At 59.5% G+C, this 18,563-nt stretch overlaps 1 protein-coding gene across 1 annotated transcript in view; it reads left to right on the top strand.

Moving 5' to 3' along the window:
* LOC144721379 (ELKS/Rab6-interacting/CAST family member 1-like) overlaps positions 1 to 18,563 on the top strand; it is a 55,969-nt gene that overhangs the window by 21,608 nt on the left and 15,798 nt on the right. The window contains exons 12-17 of the mRNA XM_078598945.1: positions 528 to 668; positions 4,207 to 4,388; positions 9,903 to 10,032; positions 11,561 to 11,692; positions 15,279 to 15,335; positions 18,293 to 18,453. Of these exons, the coding sequence (XP_078455071.1) occupies positions 528 to 668; positions 4,207 to 4,388; positions 9,903 to 10,032; positions 11,561 to 11,692; positions 15,279 to 15,335; positions 18,293 to 18,453 (803 nt within the window). The remainder of the gene's footprint in view (positions 1 to 527; positions 669 to 4,206; positions 4,389 to 9,902; positions 10,033 to 11,560; positions 11,693 to 15,278; positions 15,336 to 18,292; positions 18,454 to 18,563) is intronic.

Genomic DNA, 18,563 nt, shown 5'->3' with positions numbered 1-18,563 from the left:
TCATGGTGGTTGTGGTAGGGGTCACGGTGGTTGTGGTTGTGGCTGGGTGTTGACAGTGATCGGCACACTCCCCGAGGCTTACGAAGGGAGACGTTACCCCAAGCCTAACCCGAGCAGCAACATGAACCCGGTTCTAACGCGAACCCACAACACTAACCCCGAACTCTACCCCTTACCCAATCCCGACACTTCACCCCAACTCAACCCTCCTCAACATGAGCCCGGACCCAAACACAAACCCCTACCCGGACCTAAACCCAATCCCAAACAGCCTAACCCTAACCCCAAACAATATCCCCGACACTGATCATACATCCCGACAGTACCCCAACGGTAACCCCCACCCCTAACCTGGACCCCGTCACACTTACCCCGCCCCTTGACCCCTCAAGCCCCGACCTGACCCCTAACCATACTCCTCTCCCCTCACCTATCCCTCCCTCACCACTCACCCCCGACCCTCGCCCCCATACTCACCCCGTCACCCCTCCCCACCCCTCCCCTCCACACCCCCCCCCCGGCCACAGTGCGCCCTGCAGGAGCTGAAGCAGTACTCGGCGGCGCTCGCCTCCGTGGGGATGAAGAAGGAGGCGCGCCTCAAGGCCCTAGAGGCCGGCCTCGAGGGCCGCAGGGAAGACCTGAGCCGCGTGGAGGCGGCGCTCAAGAAGGTGCCCCGCCCCCCCGCGACCCCCCCCCCCTTGTAACCCCGCCCCCCGTGACCCCCCCCCCTCCATCCACCCACACCCCCGTGACCCCCTCCCCACCCGCCCCGCCCCTCCGTGACCCCCATCAACCCCCGTGACCCCCCTTCTTACAACCCCACCCTCCGTGACCTCCCCATCCACCCACACCCCCGTGACCCCCTATCCACCAGCCCCGCCCCTCCGTGACCCTCTTACACCCACCCCGCCCCTCTGTGACCCCCCCTCTTTTTACCTACCCCGCCCCTCCATCCCCCATGACCCCCCCCTCCTCCCACCCCGTCCCCCGGGACCCCTCCCCGGAACACCCACGAGTTCGTGATGGTGTTTGTGATGGTGTTTGTGATGGTGTATGTGATGGTGTTTGTAATGGTATGTGATGGTATGTGATGGTGTATGTGATGGTGTATGTGATGGTGTTTGTGATGGTATTTGATGGTGTTTGTGATGGTATATAACGATGTATGTGATGGTGTGTGATGGTGTTTGTGATGGTATATGATGATGTATGTGATGGTATGTGATGGTGTGTGATGGTATATGTGATGGTATGTGATGGTGTATGTGATGGTGTATGTGATGGTATATGATGATGTATGTGATTGTGTTTGTGATGGTGTATGTGATGGTGTTTGTGATGGTATGTGATGGTGTGTGATGGTATATGTGATGGTATGTGATGGTGTGTGATGGTATATGTGATGGTATATGATGATGTATGTGATGGTGTATGTTCGTAGTGGGATGTATGGGGTGTCTGTGATGGTCTGAACATTATCTGAACCGATCCTGGACCTCCCTTAGGTTAATTCAGCCTCAAATGAGTACCTGGTGCGGTGTGTAAATATCAGTAGGTGCTCGCTAACAGCACTTGCCTCAAACGCCTGTTAAGGATATACAGGGAACCTTTGTCTTTGTGTGATGCCGCGTGCGTGATCCTGCATGTGTGATGTTGTGTGTGATGTGATTGTACGTGCATTATGCAGCGTGTGTGGTGTTGTAATGGCTCGTGCGTGATCCTGCGTGTGTGATGCCGCGTGTGTGATGTCGTGTGTGATGTTGTGTGTGATGTGATGCCGCGTGTGTGATGCCGCGTGTGTGATGTTGTGTGTGATGGTGTATGTGATGTTGTGTGTGATGTGATGCCGCGTGTGTGATGCAGCGTGTGTGATGCAGCGTGTGTGATGGTACGTGTGCTATGCAGTGTGTGTGATGTGATGCCGCGTGTGTGATGCCGCGTGTCCGATCCAATCGGACACCCTGCGACGGTTCGCGGCTGGATGCGTCTCCCACTCACGACGGTGACGACGGCGACGGTGAAGTGATGGAGGTGGGGGGGGGGGGGCGGAGGTGGGGGCCCGGAGGGGTATTTTTGTGCTCCTTAGGCCCCCGAACGATCTCCACCGAGCCCAGCTCGTGGCTCGGGGCGCTGCGTTTGAACTCGACGTGAAACGGGGGACGCGACCCGGCCTCACCCCGGCGGTAATTGGGGGGGGGGAGGCAGTGGGGGGGTCCACCATGTGCGAGTGATTTCTCCGCAGCAGCCGCCGCCGCCGCCGCGCGGTTCGCGAATATTCTTCACCATTACCGGGAGCCTCGCCTCCCTAATGAAGGCAGCCGCTCTCTCTCTGTGTGGTTCAAGTTGTTTGGTTCATGCCGCTCCACGGCTGTTTGTGAAAACTGGCGTCATCACAGCCCCCACCGCACACCCCCCGCGCCCCCTCCCTCTCACCCCTCCCTCCAGCAGACGGACAGCACGGGGGGGGGGGGGGGTAGCTAAATCATGACTGCGGCCTTAGAAGAGAGGAATTTATTTTTCTAATATCACCAAACCCAGGAGAATGATGAACGCCTTCTTCTCGGGCACGGCCACCTGCCTCCCGTGATTCACGGGCTGCCCACGTGGACAGACTTCAAACGCGGTGCCCGAGGGTGCCGGGGGAGGGTGAAGGGGCACAGGTGCGTGCCAGGCGACCCACGTGGGGGGTAACGGGGGGGGGGGGGTGAGGGGGGGGGCAGTGAGATGTAAGGACGGAGGACGAAGAGGAGCAAGTCTCAGCAAGTGTAGTGGTGTTATTGTTGTTGTTATTATCGTCATCATGGTCGCTTTGTAGCCGTGGATGAAAGCGTTGGGCCCAACGTGGCGTGTCCCGTTTCATCCCCGCACCCCGCCTCGACCTCGCGACGCAGCGACCCGCCCGGCCCCTGCACGCGATACGATTCCATCGCTCCATCTCCCGCCACGCGACCTCCTCCTCCTCCTCCTCCCCCTCCCCAGCGAGTTCCTCCATCGCTTGGCTGCGACTATCGTCATTAGTCTTGACGAGCGGCCGTCAAATCGCTCTTCCGTGTCGCCTGCGTTCGATCCCTGATCCACACGCTCGCCTCTCTGTCTCGCGCGCCCGTCCTGGGCTGTTCAGTGGAGTGTCACTGGGGCCCGGCAGCAGCCACGGTGTCCGGTAGTCAAGACCGCGGCCAGGTGAACGGAAGAACGCGTTGGAGAGGACGCGGCCTCGGAGCATTCGACTCACGCACTCCGTGTGCCGTGAAGAAGGGCCATTGCCCGAAAGGCCGCTCGTCCAGGCCCACTGTGTCGCTGGCGATTGTCGCCATCACAAAGAGAATGAGTTTAATCCCTCAAGCTCAGTGTCTCCGACTCGGCCATTATACCCCCCCTACCCACTCACCCATTATACCCCCCCTACCCACCCACCCCTCTCCTCCTCCCACCGCCGCCGCCCCGACAAAGCCACCGAGCCACATCCCAAGGCCTCTCCTCGCTCCCCGTGGGGCCCCCCGCCTCGTCACGCGCACAGGACGCGGTCCCCTCTGATGCGAGATCCTGGAGGGAGGGAGAGGGGGGGGGCAGGGATGGAGGCAATTAGCCCCCCCCCCCCCAATCCTCTGTGGCTCCACGCTTTGGCAATTAGCGCTGGCCTGCTCGTTAGAGATAACGAGGGGCTGTCGGGAGCTCGCGGGGTTAATGAGCGCGAGGAGAGATGGGGGGGGGGGGTTAGAGGGAACCTCGAGGCGCCGAGTTGAAGGTGGGGATCCAGGACCCCCAGTTCCGGTGGATCCGTGTTAAATGACAGACCGTGTTCCTTTAAGACGTCTCCAGTCCACCACCCATGATGGGCAGAGGCGCTGTGATAATCTGCGTGTGGGGAGCGGTAGTGTGGTGGTGAGTTCACTGCGCAACGAACTTGACACACCCCCCCCCCCAGCCCAAGTTCGATTCCTGACCACGGCTAATATTTGAACCGGTCCACAACCTCCCTCCCCAAGGTTGACTCGGCCTTAAATGAACATTGCGGCCTTGACAGATGTGTGCTGAGTGAGTGTGCAATGCACTGTGAATGAATGAGTGAAGGAATTATTGTGCTGAGCGCTGAGTGAATGAATGATTGTGCTGGGCGCTGAGTGAATGAATTATTGTGCTGAGCGCTGAACGAGCGAATGAGCGAACGAGTGAGCAATTGTGCTGGGCGTTGCTGCTGCTGTGCAGGGCGGCGAGGAGTCCTCCCTGGCGGAGCAGACCGAGCGGCTGCGCCAGCTGGAGTCTGAGCAGCAGCAGCAGAGGGGCAGCGCGATGCACGCGGCCGCCGAGACGCAGCGCCTCCTCGACACGCTGCGCCGCGTGGAGGCGGAGGCGCGCGACAAGGACGTGAGGATAGCGGAGCTCGAGAGGTGATCACGGGGGTGGTGGTGGTGGTGGTGGGGGTGGTGGGGGTGGGGGTGGTGGTGGTGGGGGTGGTGGTGGTGGTGGTGATGGGGGTGGTGGTGGTGGGGGTGGTGATGGGGGTGGTGGTGATGGTGGTGATGGTGGTGGTGGTGGTGATGGGGGTGGTGGTGATGGTGGTGGTGATGGTGTGGGGGAGTTACACGATGTGTGTCTCTATGTGTATCGCTAGTAGCCAGCACGTCCTTTGGAGGTGGCCGTCTGTCGATCCCTCCCGGCAGCCAGAGAGTCGGTAGACTTCCTCACATGGCATCATCATCATCATTGTTGTCATTCCGCTTGTTTGCCTCTAAAAAGGCGTCACTGACTCTCAATACTCTTTTTTTCAGGAGGGTCCTGCCAAGTGTTCGCAGGAGTAGGGGGGCGATGCTGCTGCTCCTGCTGCTGCTCCTGCTACCCATGCTGCTGCTGCTCATGCTGCTGCTGCTGCTGCTCCTGCTACTGCTGCCCATGCTGCTGCCCATGCTGCTGCTCATGCTGCTGCTGCTCCGGCTGCTGCTGCTGCTCCTGCTACTGCTGCCCATGCATTCTGCCCATGCTGCTGCTCATGCTGCTGCTGTGTTTGATTCCATTCGAGTGATTTTTGCGGTGTAATTTGTCCAAATTTGGAACGTGACGCCAGCACAGAGCGGCCTTCCCCTGCGAGTGACGTCACGGGATCTTTAACGTGCACTGTGAGTCAAGCGCGTAGCCGCAGTTTTCGCGGTCAATGTGCACACCGCAGTTTAACCAGGGGCAGACGCTGGAATCGAACCGCGAATCTGTGGAACGAGCCGTGAGCGCGCTACCGCTGCGCCGCGTCACCGCACGGGAGCGGTGCGAGGGGGGGGGGGTCAGAGATGCGAGAGTTACGGGGGGAGGTGGGGAGAGGTGGTGGGAGGTGGGGGGAGGTGAGGAGTGGTGGCACCACGAGTGGCGTTGTGAGTTCTGGACTGGCTCCGGGTTTCTATCCGAGTCCTTCACAGGAACGATCCGGGAACAGCGATCCACGAGGACGCACCCGCACTGGGATCGTGATGTCACGGGGGTCATGCTATGGGGGTCATGTCGCGGAGCGGAGAGGGAGGGGCGCGGGGGTGGGGGGTCATGTGATCGGAGCGATGTCACGGGGAGGGGTTGTCACGTGCGCATTCACATCGTGGAGTGACCGGGGCTTAGGTTGCGTGACTGCCTTCGGTTTGTCGCTTCGTAGCGTCATTAGAGATGACGACGGCTTGGGGAATTGCTTCATCCAGCAGTGGATAGATCATGACGGCGAGTCCTGCTGATGACGTCAAACAGGGGGCTCCGATGCAGGGTGTGGGTGGGAGCCGGCAGGGAGCCGGAATGTACGAGAAAGAAAGAATTTGACCTTCATTTGGGTGGAATTTGGCGAGTGGCACTTCCCATTACCCTTACCCAGAGCAGCTGCCTATCGGAGTCTTAGTGGAGGGGTCGGGGGGGGGGGGTTAGAGGGGCGGGGCCGGGGTGAGGGGGGGTCCATGCTTCAGTCGATGGTCAATTAGCGGTGTCTCGGTGAGTCCCATCTGATGAGCGGTGTCTCTGCGAGCGTTACTTTGAGATTTAGCACGAACCTCGCAATTGCAAGTCGCGCACTCAATTGCTTCGCCCAGTGGTGGCGGAGGTGGTGACGGTGGTGGTGGCGGAGGTGGTGACGGTGGTGACGGTGGTGGTGGCGGTGGTGGTGGCGGAGGTGGTGACGGTGGTGACGGTGGTGGTGGCGGTCGTGGTGATGGTGGTGACGGTGGTGGTGGCGATGGTGACGGTGGTGGTGACGGTGGTGGTGATGCAGGTGGTGATGGTGGTGGTGACGGTGGTGGTGACGGTGGTGGTGACGGTGGTGGTGATGCAGGTGGTGAGGGTGGTGGTGATGGTGGTGGTGACGGTGGTGGTGACGGTGGTGGTGACGGTGGTGACGGTGGTGACGGTGGTGGTGATGGTGGCGGTGGTGACGGTGGTGGTGACGGTGGTGGTGATGGTGGTGGTGGTGACGGTGATGGTGGTGGTGATGGAGGTGATGGTGGTGGTGATGGTGGTGGTGATGGAGGTGATGGTAGCGGCGGTGGTGGTGGTGGTCACGGTGGTAGCGGCGGTGGTGGTGACGGTGGTGATGGTAGCGGCGGTGGTGGTGGTGGTGACGGTGGTGGTGATGGTGGTGATGGTAGCGGCGGTGGTGGTGATGGTGGTGGTGATGGTGGTGGTGATGGAGGTGACGGTGGTGATGGTGGTGGTGATGGAGGTGACGGTGGTGATGGTGGTGGCCACGCTGCACGTAGCTGTCTGTGACCCAGCGCTGTGGAGGCAGCAGCGAGGGTTGGTGGATCACCGCACGAATATTGAAAAACTCCCTTCCCGTGGGCGTCGAGGAGGTGCAATAATCTGACTCGCCAGGAGGAGGCGGTACAGCAAAGTGTGGATTAATCTCCACCTGTTTCCATCTGTACGGGGATACAGCGTTGCCCCCTCACGCGTGGCCTGGGGTTTCTCCGGGTGCTCCGGTTTCCTCCCACGTGGTATAATAATAATAAAACACATTCATCACTAATCGGCTGAACACTTCTTCAAATATAAACTCCAAAGCAGCAGTAGGACCCTGCTGAAAACGACTGCGCCGACGCAGTGTGGCTCTCCTGGATAAACGAAGAGAATTGTGATTATGAGATCGATTTAGTGGTGATTGTTGACCGGATAACGTTGCTCTGCGCTTCGAAACCAAACTCGCCAAACGCGTCCGCCCGTGTCTCTGCTCTTCTCTCCGCCCTTGCCCGACGCGCCGCGGACAGTCTCTCTCCCAGGACAATGCGCACCTCCAGGGTCACCCCTCACCCCCTCCCCATCCCTCCATCCACCCCCCCCACTCCTCCCTCCCTCCCCGCCCTCTATCCCCCGTGCACCCCTCCTCCCTCCCCCTCCATCCCCTTGTCAAGTATTCCCCAATCTCGTTCCTTCCCAGGCGCCACTTTCTATCGAGGCCCCCCCCCAAACCAACAATGTCGCAGTGCCCCCCACCCCACCGGCCCCAGCCTGTCTCCCCTCCCCCTCTTTCCTCTCTCCTCCTCTCTCCCATCATCTCCCCCCTCCTCTCTCCGCTCCCTTCTCCTCCCCCTCTCTCCCCATCTCTCTCTCTCTCCTCCCTCTCTAGCCCCTCTCCCATCTCCATCTCTCCCCCCTCCTTTCCCTCCTCACCCCCCTCCCCCCGCCTTTCTCTCTGCCAACCCCTTGGCCCGCAGCGCGAGTGGGGTTTGATTTTATGAGCGGCCGCTCCTGCCCGCATCTCGCTCTCGAAATTGCAGGAAACAATTACGGGCGCAGCAGAGAGCGGGGAGCAGGAGGAGGGGGAGTGGGGTGACAGGAGAAGTCAGAGGAGAGCGGACCCCTCCCCCCGCCCCTCCCCCACAACCCCCCACCACCTCCTCCCCACGGTGCCATCGCTACCGTCAACAGCAACATTAACAAGTTCACAAGCACCACCACCACCACGATCAAGATCAACCTCCCCACCATCGTCACCAACTTCAACCTCCACCACAGTCACCAACCACGGGCCACTACCACCACCAACATCAGAACCACCACCATCACCACCACTACATTATACACCTTAACCACACACAATCAGCACACCACACTCACTGCCCACTGAGAAATGTAGATCTTTTTAAGAAGCGACGTGGCCACAAATGATAGCTCAACAGTGTGGCTTATCACGTGGGAATGTAGAGCAGCAGCCAAATACTCCACGCGACCACGGGCAGAGAAAGACACGGAAACTCCAAACACACAGCAGCAGGCGTCAGGGTCGGGATCAAACCCACGACCTCCTGTATACCAGGCGAGGGAATGAACAGCGGCGCTCCACATTCACTTGACTCACCACAGCCCACTCACCACACAGTACACTCACCACGCACCACACGCACCACACTCACCACACCACACGCACCACACTCACCACACAGTACACTCACCACACACCACACTCACCACACACCACACTCACCACACACCACACTCACCACTCACCACACTCACCACACAGCAGAATGCCGTGGCTGCTGCGGGGAAATGGAAGCAGCTGTGCGGTTAGAGGGGGGCAGGAGGAAGGAGGGGGGGCGGAGGGGTGGGGGGCGTGGTGGGGGGGGAGCCAAAGTGAATTGTTGGATTTAGAGGCTCTGGCGTGAGTTCGCCTTTGTCATTTGTTTGACCCCGGTCATCTCTTGTGCCGTACATACAAATACAAAGATCCCTCGTATAGTCTTCACGTACTTCTGGGGCAAGTGCTGTCAGCGAGCAGCATCTGTGAACGCCGACACGGCGCACGAGGGAGCAGTGTGGCCGAGATCACTCCCGACCGCCTTTGTCTCCCCGCTGCTCATGTTTACTCACGGCACGGGGTCGACATTTCAGGATGAGTCGACGCAGGGGATTCCCAGGACCGGTTCAAATATTCGCCACTGTATTACAGAGAGTCATTGGTGGACATTCATTAGCACGACGATGCCCAGTCACGTGTGTGTATGTACGTTCAGGAGCATCCTGCAACAGCTGAGATGGTCGGTCAATTCCTCAGTCCGTGTTTCATGATCACCACACTTGTACCTCGCGGCCTCGGGGCAGCGTTGTGGGAGGGGGGGGGAGGTTGGGAGCCACCCGGAGGCATTGACCCCTCTCCCCCCTCTGTTATCCCCCCCACCTCGACTGCAATCTCCGATTGCGGGAACCTCAACGCCCAGCGGCGCTTGAAATTCAATGCCAGACTCACGCGGGCTCCCACAGGCTGACTCACGCTGATTCACAGACCATCAGACTCACACAGACCGGCACAGACTCACGCAGACTCCCACAGACTCACACAGACACTTACGCACTCACACAGACTCCCACAGACTCACACAGACCCTCACACAGACACCCTCAGACTCACACAGACTCACACAGACACTCACACAGACTCTCACAGACTCACACAGACACTCACACAGACCCTCAGACTCACACAGATTCACACAGACTCTCACAGACTCACACAGACACTCACACAGACACTCACACAGACACTCACACAGACTCTCACAGACTCACACAGACACCCTCAGACTCACACAGACTCACACAGACTCTCACAGCGAACGAAGGGCGTGGTGTGTTCAATACTGCGCCCGGCCGCCTTTGTCTCCCTGGGTACTTATCTTGACACGCCGCACGGGCAGATGCACGACTGCGCTCCCCACTGTGCCCGGCGCTCTGCTCGCTGTTGTGAGGGTCACGTGGCCGCACCATGTGCACACTGTGTGTGTCTGCAGGCTGTTGTGAGGGTCACGTGGCCACACCATGTGCACACTGTGTGTGTCTGCAGGCTGTTGTGAGGGTCACGTGGCCGCACCATGTGCACACTGTGTGTGTCTGCAGGCTGTTGTGAGGGTCACGTGGCCGCACCATGTGCACACTGTGTGTGTCTGCAGGCTGTTGAAGGAGCAGAACAAGAAGAGCTCCAACCTGAAGCAACGGGACCAAGTGGAGAAGCGACGAGGAGGGCAGGAGGACCCGAGGAGGAGAGACAACGTCCCAGGCGAGAGCCCTCAGCTACTCCAGGTGAGACCACGACTGAGAAGGTGTCCACCAGGTGACCTCACTCATGGAGACCCCTCCTGAGAAGGTGTCCACCAGGTGGTTCAGTGTATGTGATGGCGAAATAGGTAATTATTTGGAGGTGGTGGTGATGATGATGGTGGTGGAGGTGGCGGTGGAGGTGGTGGTTATGTGATGAAGCTGGTGAATGTTGCGACGTTGCTGGTATAGCTGGTGTAGGTGGTGATGGTACACGTGGTGGTGGTGTAGGTGGTGATGGTACACGTGGTGGTGGTAGTGTAGGTGGTGATGGTACACGTGGTGGTGGTGTAGGTGGTGATGGTACACGTGGTGGTGGTGTAGGTGGTGATGGTACACGTGGTGGTGGTAGTGTAGGTGGTGATGGTGCACGTGGTGGGAGTGTAGGTGGTGATGGTACACGTGGTGGTAGTGTAGGTGGTCATGGTGCACGTGGTGGGAGTGTAGGTGGTGATGGTACACGTGGTGGTGGTAGTGTAGGTGGTCACGGTACACGTGGTGGTGGGATTGTAGGTGGTGATGGTACACGTGGTGGTGATGGTACACGTGGTGGTGTAGGTGGTGATGGTACACGTGTTGATGGAGGGGTTAGTATCCCCGTGATTGATGGGGTTGCGGGTGAGTGCGGTACTGGCGCTGGCTCTGTGCGGAGTGGCCTCATCCACTCGCTCATGCGAGGGGGGGGGGTCCCTTGATGAAAGCGGACTTAGATTCCCCTTGACAAGACTGTGCACACCCCCCCCCCCCAACAACGCAATGGAATGACAATACAGACGCCCCCCCCACCCACCCCAGAGCTGACCCCTTGCTCGCCCCCTACAGGCCCCCCCCCCCACTCCAACCACATTCATCCCCCCCCCCCCCGCGCCAGCACCCCCACCGTGTCTGGCGGAGTAAATGAGTCCAGTATCTCAGCCTGCAACGAGGAGAAACGGGGGCAGCCCGTGGTGCCGAGATTCAGAAAACGTGTTCGAGATGTTTATAAGGGGCTGGAGTAGCCTCGGGCCACGGCGCGTGCAGGGAAGGGCACGTGGAGGCTGTGGGGGGGGGTAGGCCACGTGGCAGGGCATGGTCGCATTCGTTCGGGCATTCGTTCGGGCATGGACATGCAGTGCCAATTGGTTGATGAAGGTCATCTTGATTATAATGATCGCGATCATTGTCGCTGTCATCATGATTACCCCAATTAATGATTGCACCGCTGATATCATCTCGGTCACGATAAAACGGCAAAGATCCCCCGTTTAGCCTGAACAGAGGGTTGAGCCAAGTGCTGTTAGCGAGTAACACCTATGAAGGCCGACACGGCACATGGGGGGATGGGTGGCCAGCACCACGCCGACCGCCTTTGTCTCCATAGTGGCGAGGTTTACTACACACCGCACCAGGTACTCGTTTGAGGCCGAGTCAACCTAGGGGAGACATTCGTAGCGTGGCGCGCTAACCGCTGCAACACCGCTCCCCACCACCACCATCGCCACCACCGCCACCACAACCTCGCCCGCCCCCCCAGGACGCACTGCGCCGCCGCGAGGAGCGAATCGAGGAGCTGGAGGAGGCTCTGCGGCAGAGCGCGAGCGCCACCTCCGAGCGGGACCTCGCGCTCGCCCAGGAGGAGGCGGGGCGCAGCGCGGCTCACAAGCAGGTAGGGGGGCGGGGCTGGGGGGGAGGGGAGGGGCTGAGAGAGGGGGGTAGGAGAGGGTCAAGGGGATGGGGGTCAATGGACGGGAAGAAGGGTTTGAAGGGAACGGGAGAGTTCAAGATGAAGTTGTTGGAGGGTCGAGGGAAAGGGGATGGGTTTAAGGAACGGGGAGAGAGTTTTGGGGAGGGGTCGAAAGGTCAAGGGGAGGGGTCGAGATGGAGGGTAGGGGTCACGCCAGAGAAAGGCGGTCAACAGTGAGAGGCTGCGTGCCCGTGTGTTTGTGTGCGTGGATGTATCGAAGTTACGTGTATCCATCCATGTGTCTATGTCTATACACCTCCGATTGACACAGTTGGCTACGTACGGTGCGAAAGAAGTTCAACATGCATGCGTACATGCGCGTGTCTATGTATGGGGTGGTAGTGTAGCGGTTAGCGCTGCGCTACGAACCCGGCGGCCTGAGTTAAATTCCCGCTCACGGCCAACACCGGTAACGATGATCTGAACCGGTCCTGGGCCTCCCCTAGGTCGACTCGGCCTCAAATTAGTACCTGGTGTGGTGTGTAAACATCGCCACTCGGGAGAACAAAGGCGGTCGGGTGTGTCTTCGGCTACCCTGCCTTAATCGGTGGTCGCTAACAGCACTTGCCCCAGCAGCTCGCGTGCAGGTACCTGGGAGACCTTTGTCTTTGGTGAAAGAGTTGCACACCTGGGCGTGCGCGCGCAGCAGCTGTGCAGGTGCGGCCCGGCGCGGCCTCTTTGAGCGTGGAGTGGGAGCGAGTTTTGCCACCAAGTCCTCAATTCCCATCCCCTCAATCAGCCCCCCTCCGTCCCTCCCTCCCCGCTTCCAACCTGGACCAGCCCAGGTGCTTTCTAACTTCAGCGTAAACATCACGCGACCATTCATCCCCCGCATCCACCCCACCGTCAATTTAAATAACCAGACGATGCCCCTCCACGTCTCTCAACCTTCCACGTAAAAAACAAACGCGAACTTTTTTCGCGTGTGTGTTACACTTCCCATCAGCGACACGGCCCTCTGGGAGTGCATCGTTTCAACGGGCATTGAACCGGTTTCGACATTCAGCGTCTGATCAGCGGAGTTAACCTCGCGTGAAACCAACACTGCAAGATGTTCATGGTCAAGGTGCCCTCTGCCTGTGTGAGACCTGGGGGCCTAAGTTCGACACAAACCCCTGTAACACACCGCACTGAGAATTCACGAGCGTCGTCGTGGAGAAAAGTAGGTCACGCGAAACAGATTGATTATAATTATTAGACGAATCCCGTCCCTCTCTGCTTAATTAATTTGCCAGACAGACATCGTCTAACGCGGTAGACGCCTTCCCGAAGAGTGCCGCGTTAAGCGAAAACAGTTTCCCGATAAATAAATGGCGCAGCGATAACGTTGGGCCAGATACGCAGCGCTACGCGCACACACGCAGCGCTACCCATACACACGCAGCGCTACCCACACACACGCAGCGCTACGCGCACACACGCAGCGCTATCCGCACACACGCAGCGCTACCAACACACACGAAGCGCTACCCACACACACGCAGCGCTACCCACACACACGCAGCGCTACGCGCACACACGCAGCGCTACGCGCACACACGCAGCGCTACCCACACACACGCAGCGCTACCCACACACACGCAGCGCTACGCGCACACACGCAGCGCTACCCACACACACGCAGCGCTACCCACACACACGCACCGCTACCCACACACACGCAGCGCTACCCACACACACGCAGCGCTACGCGCACACACGCAGCGCTACGCGCACACACGCACCGCTACCCGCACACACGCAGCGCTACCCACACACACGCAGCGCTACCCACACACACGCAGCGCTACGCGCACACACGCAGCGCTACCCACACACACGCAGCGCTACCCACACACGCAGCGCTACCCACACACACGCAGCGCTACGTGCACACACGCAGCGCTACGCGCGCACACGCAGCACTACCCACACACACGCAGCGCTACCCACGCACACGCAGCGCTACCCGCACACACGCAGCGCTACGCGCGCACACGCAGCGCTACCCACGCACATGCAGCGCTACCCGCGCACACGTAGCGCTACGCGCACACACTCAGCGCTACGCGCACACACGCAGCGCTACGCGCACACACGCAGCGCTACGCGCACACACGCAGCGCTACCCGCACACACGCAGCGCTACCCTCACACACGCAGCGCTACGCGCACACACGCAGCGCTACGTGCACACGCAGCGCTACGCGCACACACGCAGCGCTACGCGCACACACGCAGCACTACGCGCACACACGCAGCGCTACCCACACACACGCACCGCTACCCGCACACACGCAGCGCTACCCACACACACGCAGCGCTACCCACACACACGCAGCGCTACCCACACACACGCAGCGCTACGCGCACACACGCAGCGCTACCCACACACACGCAGCGCTACCCACACACACGCAGCGCTACCCACACACGCAGCGCTACCCACACACACGCAGCGCTACGCGCACACACGCAGCGCTACGTGCACACACGCAGCGCTACCCACACACGCAGCGCTACCCACACACACGCAGCGCTACGCGCGCACACGCAGCACTACCCACACACACGCAGCGCTACCCACACACACGCAGCGCTACCCACACACACGCAGCGCTATGCGCACACACGCAGCGCTACCCACGCACACGCAGCGCTACCCGCACACACGCAGCGCTACGCGCATACACGCAGCGCTACGCGCACACACGCAGCGCTACGCGCACACACGCAGCGCTACCCGCACACACGCAGCGCTACCCGCACACACGCAGCGCTACCCGCACACACGCAGCGCTACGCGCACACACGCAGCGCTACGCGCACACACGCAGCGCTACGCGCACACACGCACCGCTACCCGCACACGCAGCGCTACGCACACACACGCAGCGCTACGCGCACACACGCAGTGAGATGGCGGGACAGAGAACTGAAGGTACCCCGCCGTGTTACTGTATCACTCCGCTCAGCTCAAGAAAGTAGTTCGTCATCGACCCCTCAGAAACCGCGTTATAACGGAGCACATTTCGCGTTATAACGGAGTGTGTTTTGCGTTATAACGGCGTGTGTTTCGCGTTATAACGGAGCACGTTTCGCGTTATAACGGAGTGTGTTTCGCGTTATAACGGAGCAGGTTTCGCGTTATAACGGCGTGTGTTTCGCGTTATAACGGAGCACGTTTCGCGTTATAACGGCGTGTGTTTCGCGTTATAACGGAGCACGTTTCGCGTTATAACGGAGTGTGTTCCGCGTTATAACGGCGTGTGTTTCGCGTTATAACGGAGCACGTTTCGCGCTTTACAATGGGCGCGTATCGAGTCCATCCTTGCCGAAGCCCGCTAGGATGGAGGTAGAGTTGCCGCTCGCTCCGCTTGGTTTACTTTCGTTGTTGTTTAATTTTGTTCATTTGCTGTTGTTTTGCTTTCATTGTCGCGTGTTGTGGACAATCCTGAACCCGCGGGCGCCCCTCCCCTCCCCGCCCCCCCCCCCCCTTCCCTCCAAACCACCCCAAACGCACGGGCAGAGGCGAGGCGCCCTGGGTCCCCCGCAGCGCGGCGGCTATGAGCCGACAGCGGCCCAGGTAGGGGTCACGAGGGCATGAGGGGGAATGTTGGGGTCATTCCCCAGCATGCAGGACACGCACAGGCACACGCACACACACGTAGACACACACACGTAGACACACACACACGTAGACCTACACACACACGCAGACACACACGCACGTAGACACACACACACACAACAGCAACAACAACAACAGCCACCGTTCGTCACAAAGTGGCGGTGACGTCACGACGGCGTCTGTGCCAGGCCAGGTGCACTTTGAGGCCACATTAAGTGTCGAAGGCTCGCTGACAGGAGGTCACGGAACAGACCCAGGTGCCATGGGTTGACTGATTGAGATGACTGGTAGATGCGCCATCTGGATTCCCTACTGTGTCACCTCGCTGTGTGTTTAGCGCTCTGCTCGTTCTTGTGAGCGTCGCTCCTCTGCCCTCCGTTGTTACTGGAGGACGACTGCCTTCAACTTCCAGTAGCAGCGTCCTTCACGAGCCTCCTCCAGAGAGACTGATCTTAACACCGCTGGTACCAGTCATCGGCAAGTCCACTCAGCTCCACGTCCTCCTGTACCACATCACTCCATCTCCTCTCTAGCCCGTGCCGCGCCCGTTTAGCCCCCTCTACCCGGCCGAACAAAAGCTGTTTAGGCATGCGGTGGCTGGGCATGCGGTGGCTGGGCATGCGGGCGGCCCAGCCAACGCAGCCTTGCCTGCCGTAGGAGCTCACTGATGGGATGGTGACCAGACCTCTCAAGGATCTGAGAGCTCCGCACGCATTCACAGGCACGCGCGCACACAGACACACATGCATACACACACGTGTCTGTGTGCCTGTCGGATACAGTAGGCACACAGACACAGGGACAAGGACAAACAAGCATATGCAGATGTCTACACACATACGCACATATACACACCCTCAACACACACCCCGCGAGCACGCTAATTCGTCTCGTGTCGGCAATTATCTCAGTAATTGCATTCACAACCAGCGGAGGCGTTGTGATGGGTGATTGACAGGGGGTGGAGCTATGATGGGTGATTGACAAGGGGTGGGGCTATGATGGGTTATTGACAGGGGGTGGAGCTATGATGGGTGATTGACAGGGGGTGGAGCTATGATGAGTGATTGACAGGGGGTGGAGCTATGATGGGTGATTGACAGGGGGTGGAGCTATGATGGGTGAGTGACAGGGGTGGAGCTATGATGGGTGATTGACAGGGGGTGGAGCTGTAATGGGTGAGTGACAGGGGGTGGAGCTATGATGGGTGAGTGACAGGGGGTGGAGCTATGATGGGTGAGTGACAGGGGGTGGAGCTATGATGGGTGATTGACAGGGGGTGGAGCTATGAGGGGTGAGTGACAGGGGGTGGAGTTGGTTTCGCAGTGGCTAGCGCACTGCACTATAAACAAGCCCACCTGAGTTCGGCTCCTGGCCACGTTTGCACAAAAGTGCAAAGTGATGTGAACCGGTCCTGCCCCCACCTCCGCCTCCACCGATCCGCAGTGACCAATGTGGCGAAGTATGGTCAAACAACCCCCACGAGCGACGTGAAGGGAATGGGGGGGGGGGGGGCGCTTCCAAGACCGGTTAACATACGGTGCGAAAGAAGTTCAACATACATACAACATACATTCAACATACGTACAGGGAATCACTCTCCACTGATGCTCTCCGTGGCCTGAAATCGAAACTGGGAAGGCCGGGTTGATCGCGCAGTGCGCTAACCGCTGCGCCACCGCTCCACGCCCCTGACCATGGTCGAGTTGTCCTGTCCCCCCCCCCCCTATTCCCCGTGCTCGCCTCTGCCGCGCAGTGACTGCTGCCTGAGCATCCCCCACCCAGGGCTGTGTCAATGCGCGCGACCCCCTTTGTCTCCCGCTCCCTGTGTACCGCGAGGGGTAGCAGCCGCGGCGTGACGTGCCGCTCGTGGGGGTCAGGCCGCCGCGTGCTTGTGATTTTACTGGCGCGCGACTCGCGTCAATGTGACTCCACCACCACCACCATCACCACCATCAGCACCATCATCACCATCATCACCATCAGCAGCATCAACGGCAGCATCAGCGGTAGCGTTGGTTTCATCCGAATCATCAGCAGCACGATCAGTGATCACAACCCGAGCGGGATTCGCGAACGATCTCGGAGTTTCCTTTGTCAGTCTCACGGAGCCCGGAGCCCGGTGCCCGGAGCTGGCTCCCATGCACAGGGGGACACTCCGTGACTCGTGTAGTGGAGATACATCAATAAGTAACGTCTCACTCCCGGTGCGCTTCAGAGTTCAATCCGAGAGCTGCTCCTCGCGCCGAGATCGCAATCGGCCGAAAATCAATCGCAACGCGGCTCTCTCCGAGTCCAGAATTATCCTGCCAAATAAAATCCCGTTACCTCCTTACACCGTGACCCCGTTACCCGATGATCGCGTTACCCGATCACCCGTTACTTCGTTACCCCGTTACTCCGTTACCAGGCAGTTGGGAAGTTGCGGATCGCTCCCCGACACGTGGCACCCCACGCGGAGAGGGACCCCTTGCACCCCCTTTAAACAAGGGGCACCACGGTGACTAGGAGATGTTAATTACCTCGCCTGGTATGTAGGAGGTTATGGGTTAGATCCTGACCCTGACGCCTGCTGTATATTTGGAGTTTGCATGTATCTCTCTCCCAGGTGGTCGCATGCATTTTTCTCCGGGTCTTTCGGGTTTTCCCATCGAATTTAGAAACGGCGTGCGCTTCGAGTCTTTTCCTGCTATGAATGTCCACGTGATGATGAGCCACTTGCGTTGAGCTGTCATTTGTGATAGCCAGGTCGCTCTGATGAAAAGAGCTATACAGCTCAATGGGGCTCACCTGGTTAAATACACATCGTCTAGTTGTAGTTTTAACAACCCCACGTAGACCCCTCTCAGCCCCCGTGTGTCGCCCCCCCCCCCCGCCCCCCCCCCATCTCTGTGGCCGTCACCGCGGTGCAGGTGGAGGAGCTGCAGGTGACGCTGGAGCGATGCCGCCACGAGCTGGAGGCGACGCGCTCGCGCCTGGGCGCCACGCAGCAGGCGCTGCGGGACCGCGAGACGCACCTGGCGAGCCTGCGGGCCGAGCGCAGGAGGCAGCTCGAGGAGGTCCTCGAGATGAAGTAAGGTGGCCGCATTGGTGCGCGTCGTCACCATCACCATCATCACTATCACCACCATCATCACCACGACCACCAACATCAAAGAAAAATACAAAAATCACTCGCATATC

This window comes from Lampetra planeri, chromosome 11, assembly GCF_965212315.1.
Source record: "Lampetra planeri chromosome 11, kcLamPlan1.2.h2, whole genome shotgun sequence".
NCBI classification, from domain to species: Eukaryota; Metazoa; Chordata; class Hyperoartia; order Petromyzontiformes; family Petromyzontidae; genus Lampetra; species Lampetra planeri.
The sequence above is the reverse complement of the archived record's forward strand: the minus strand, read 5'-3'. Positions and strand labels throughout refer to the sequence as shown.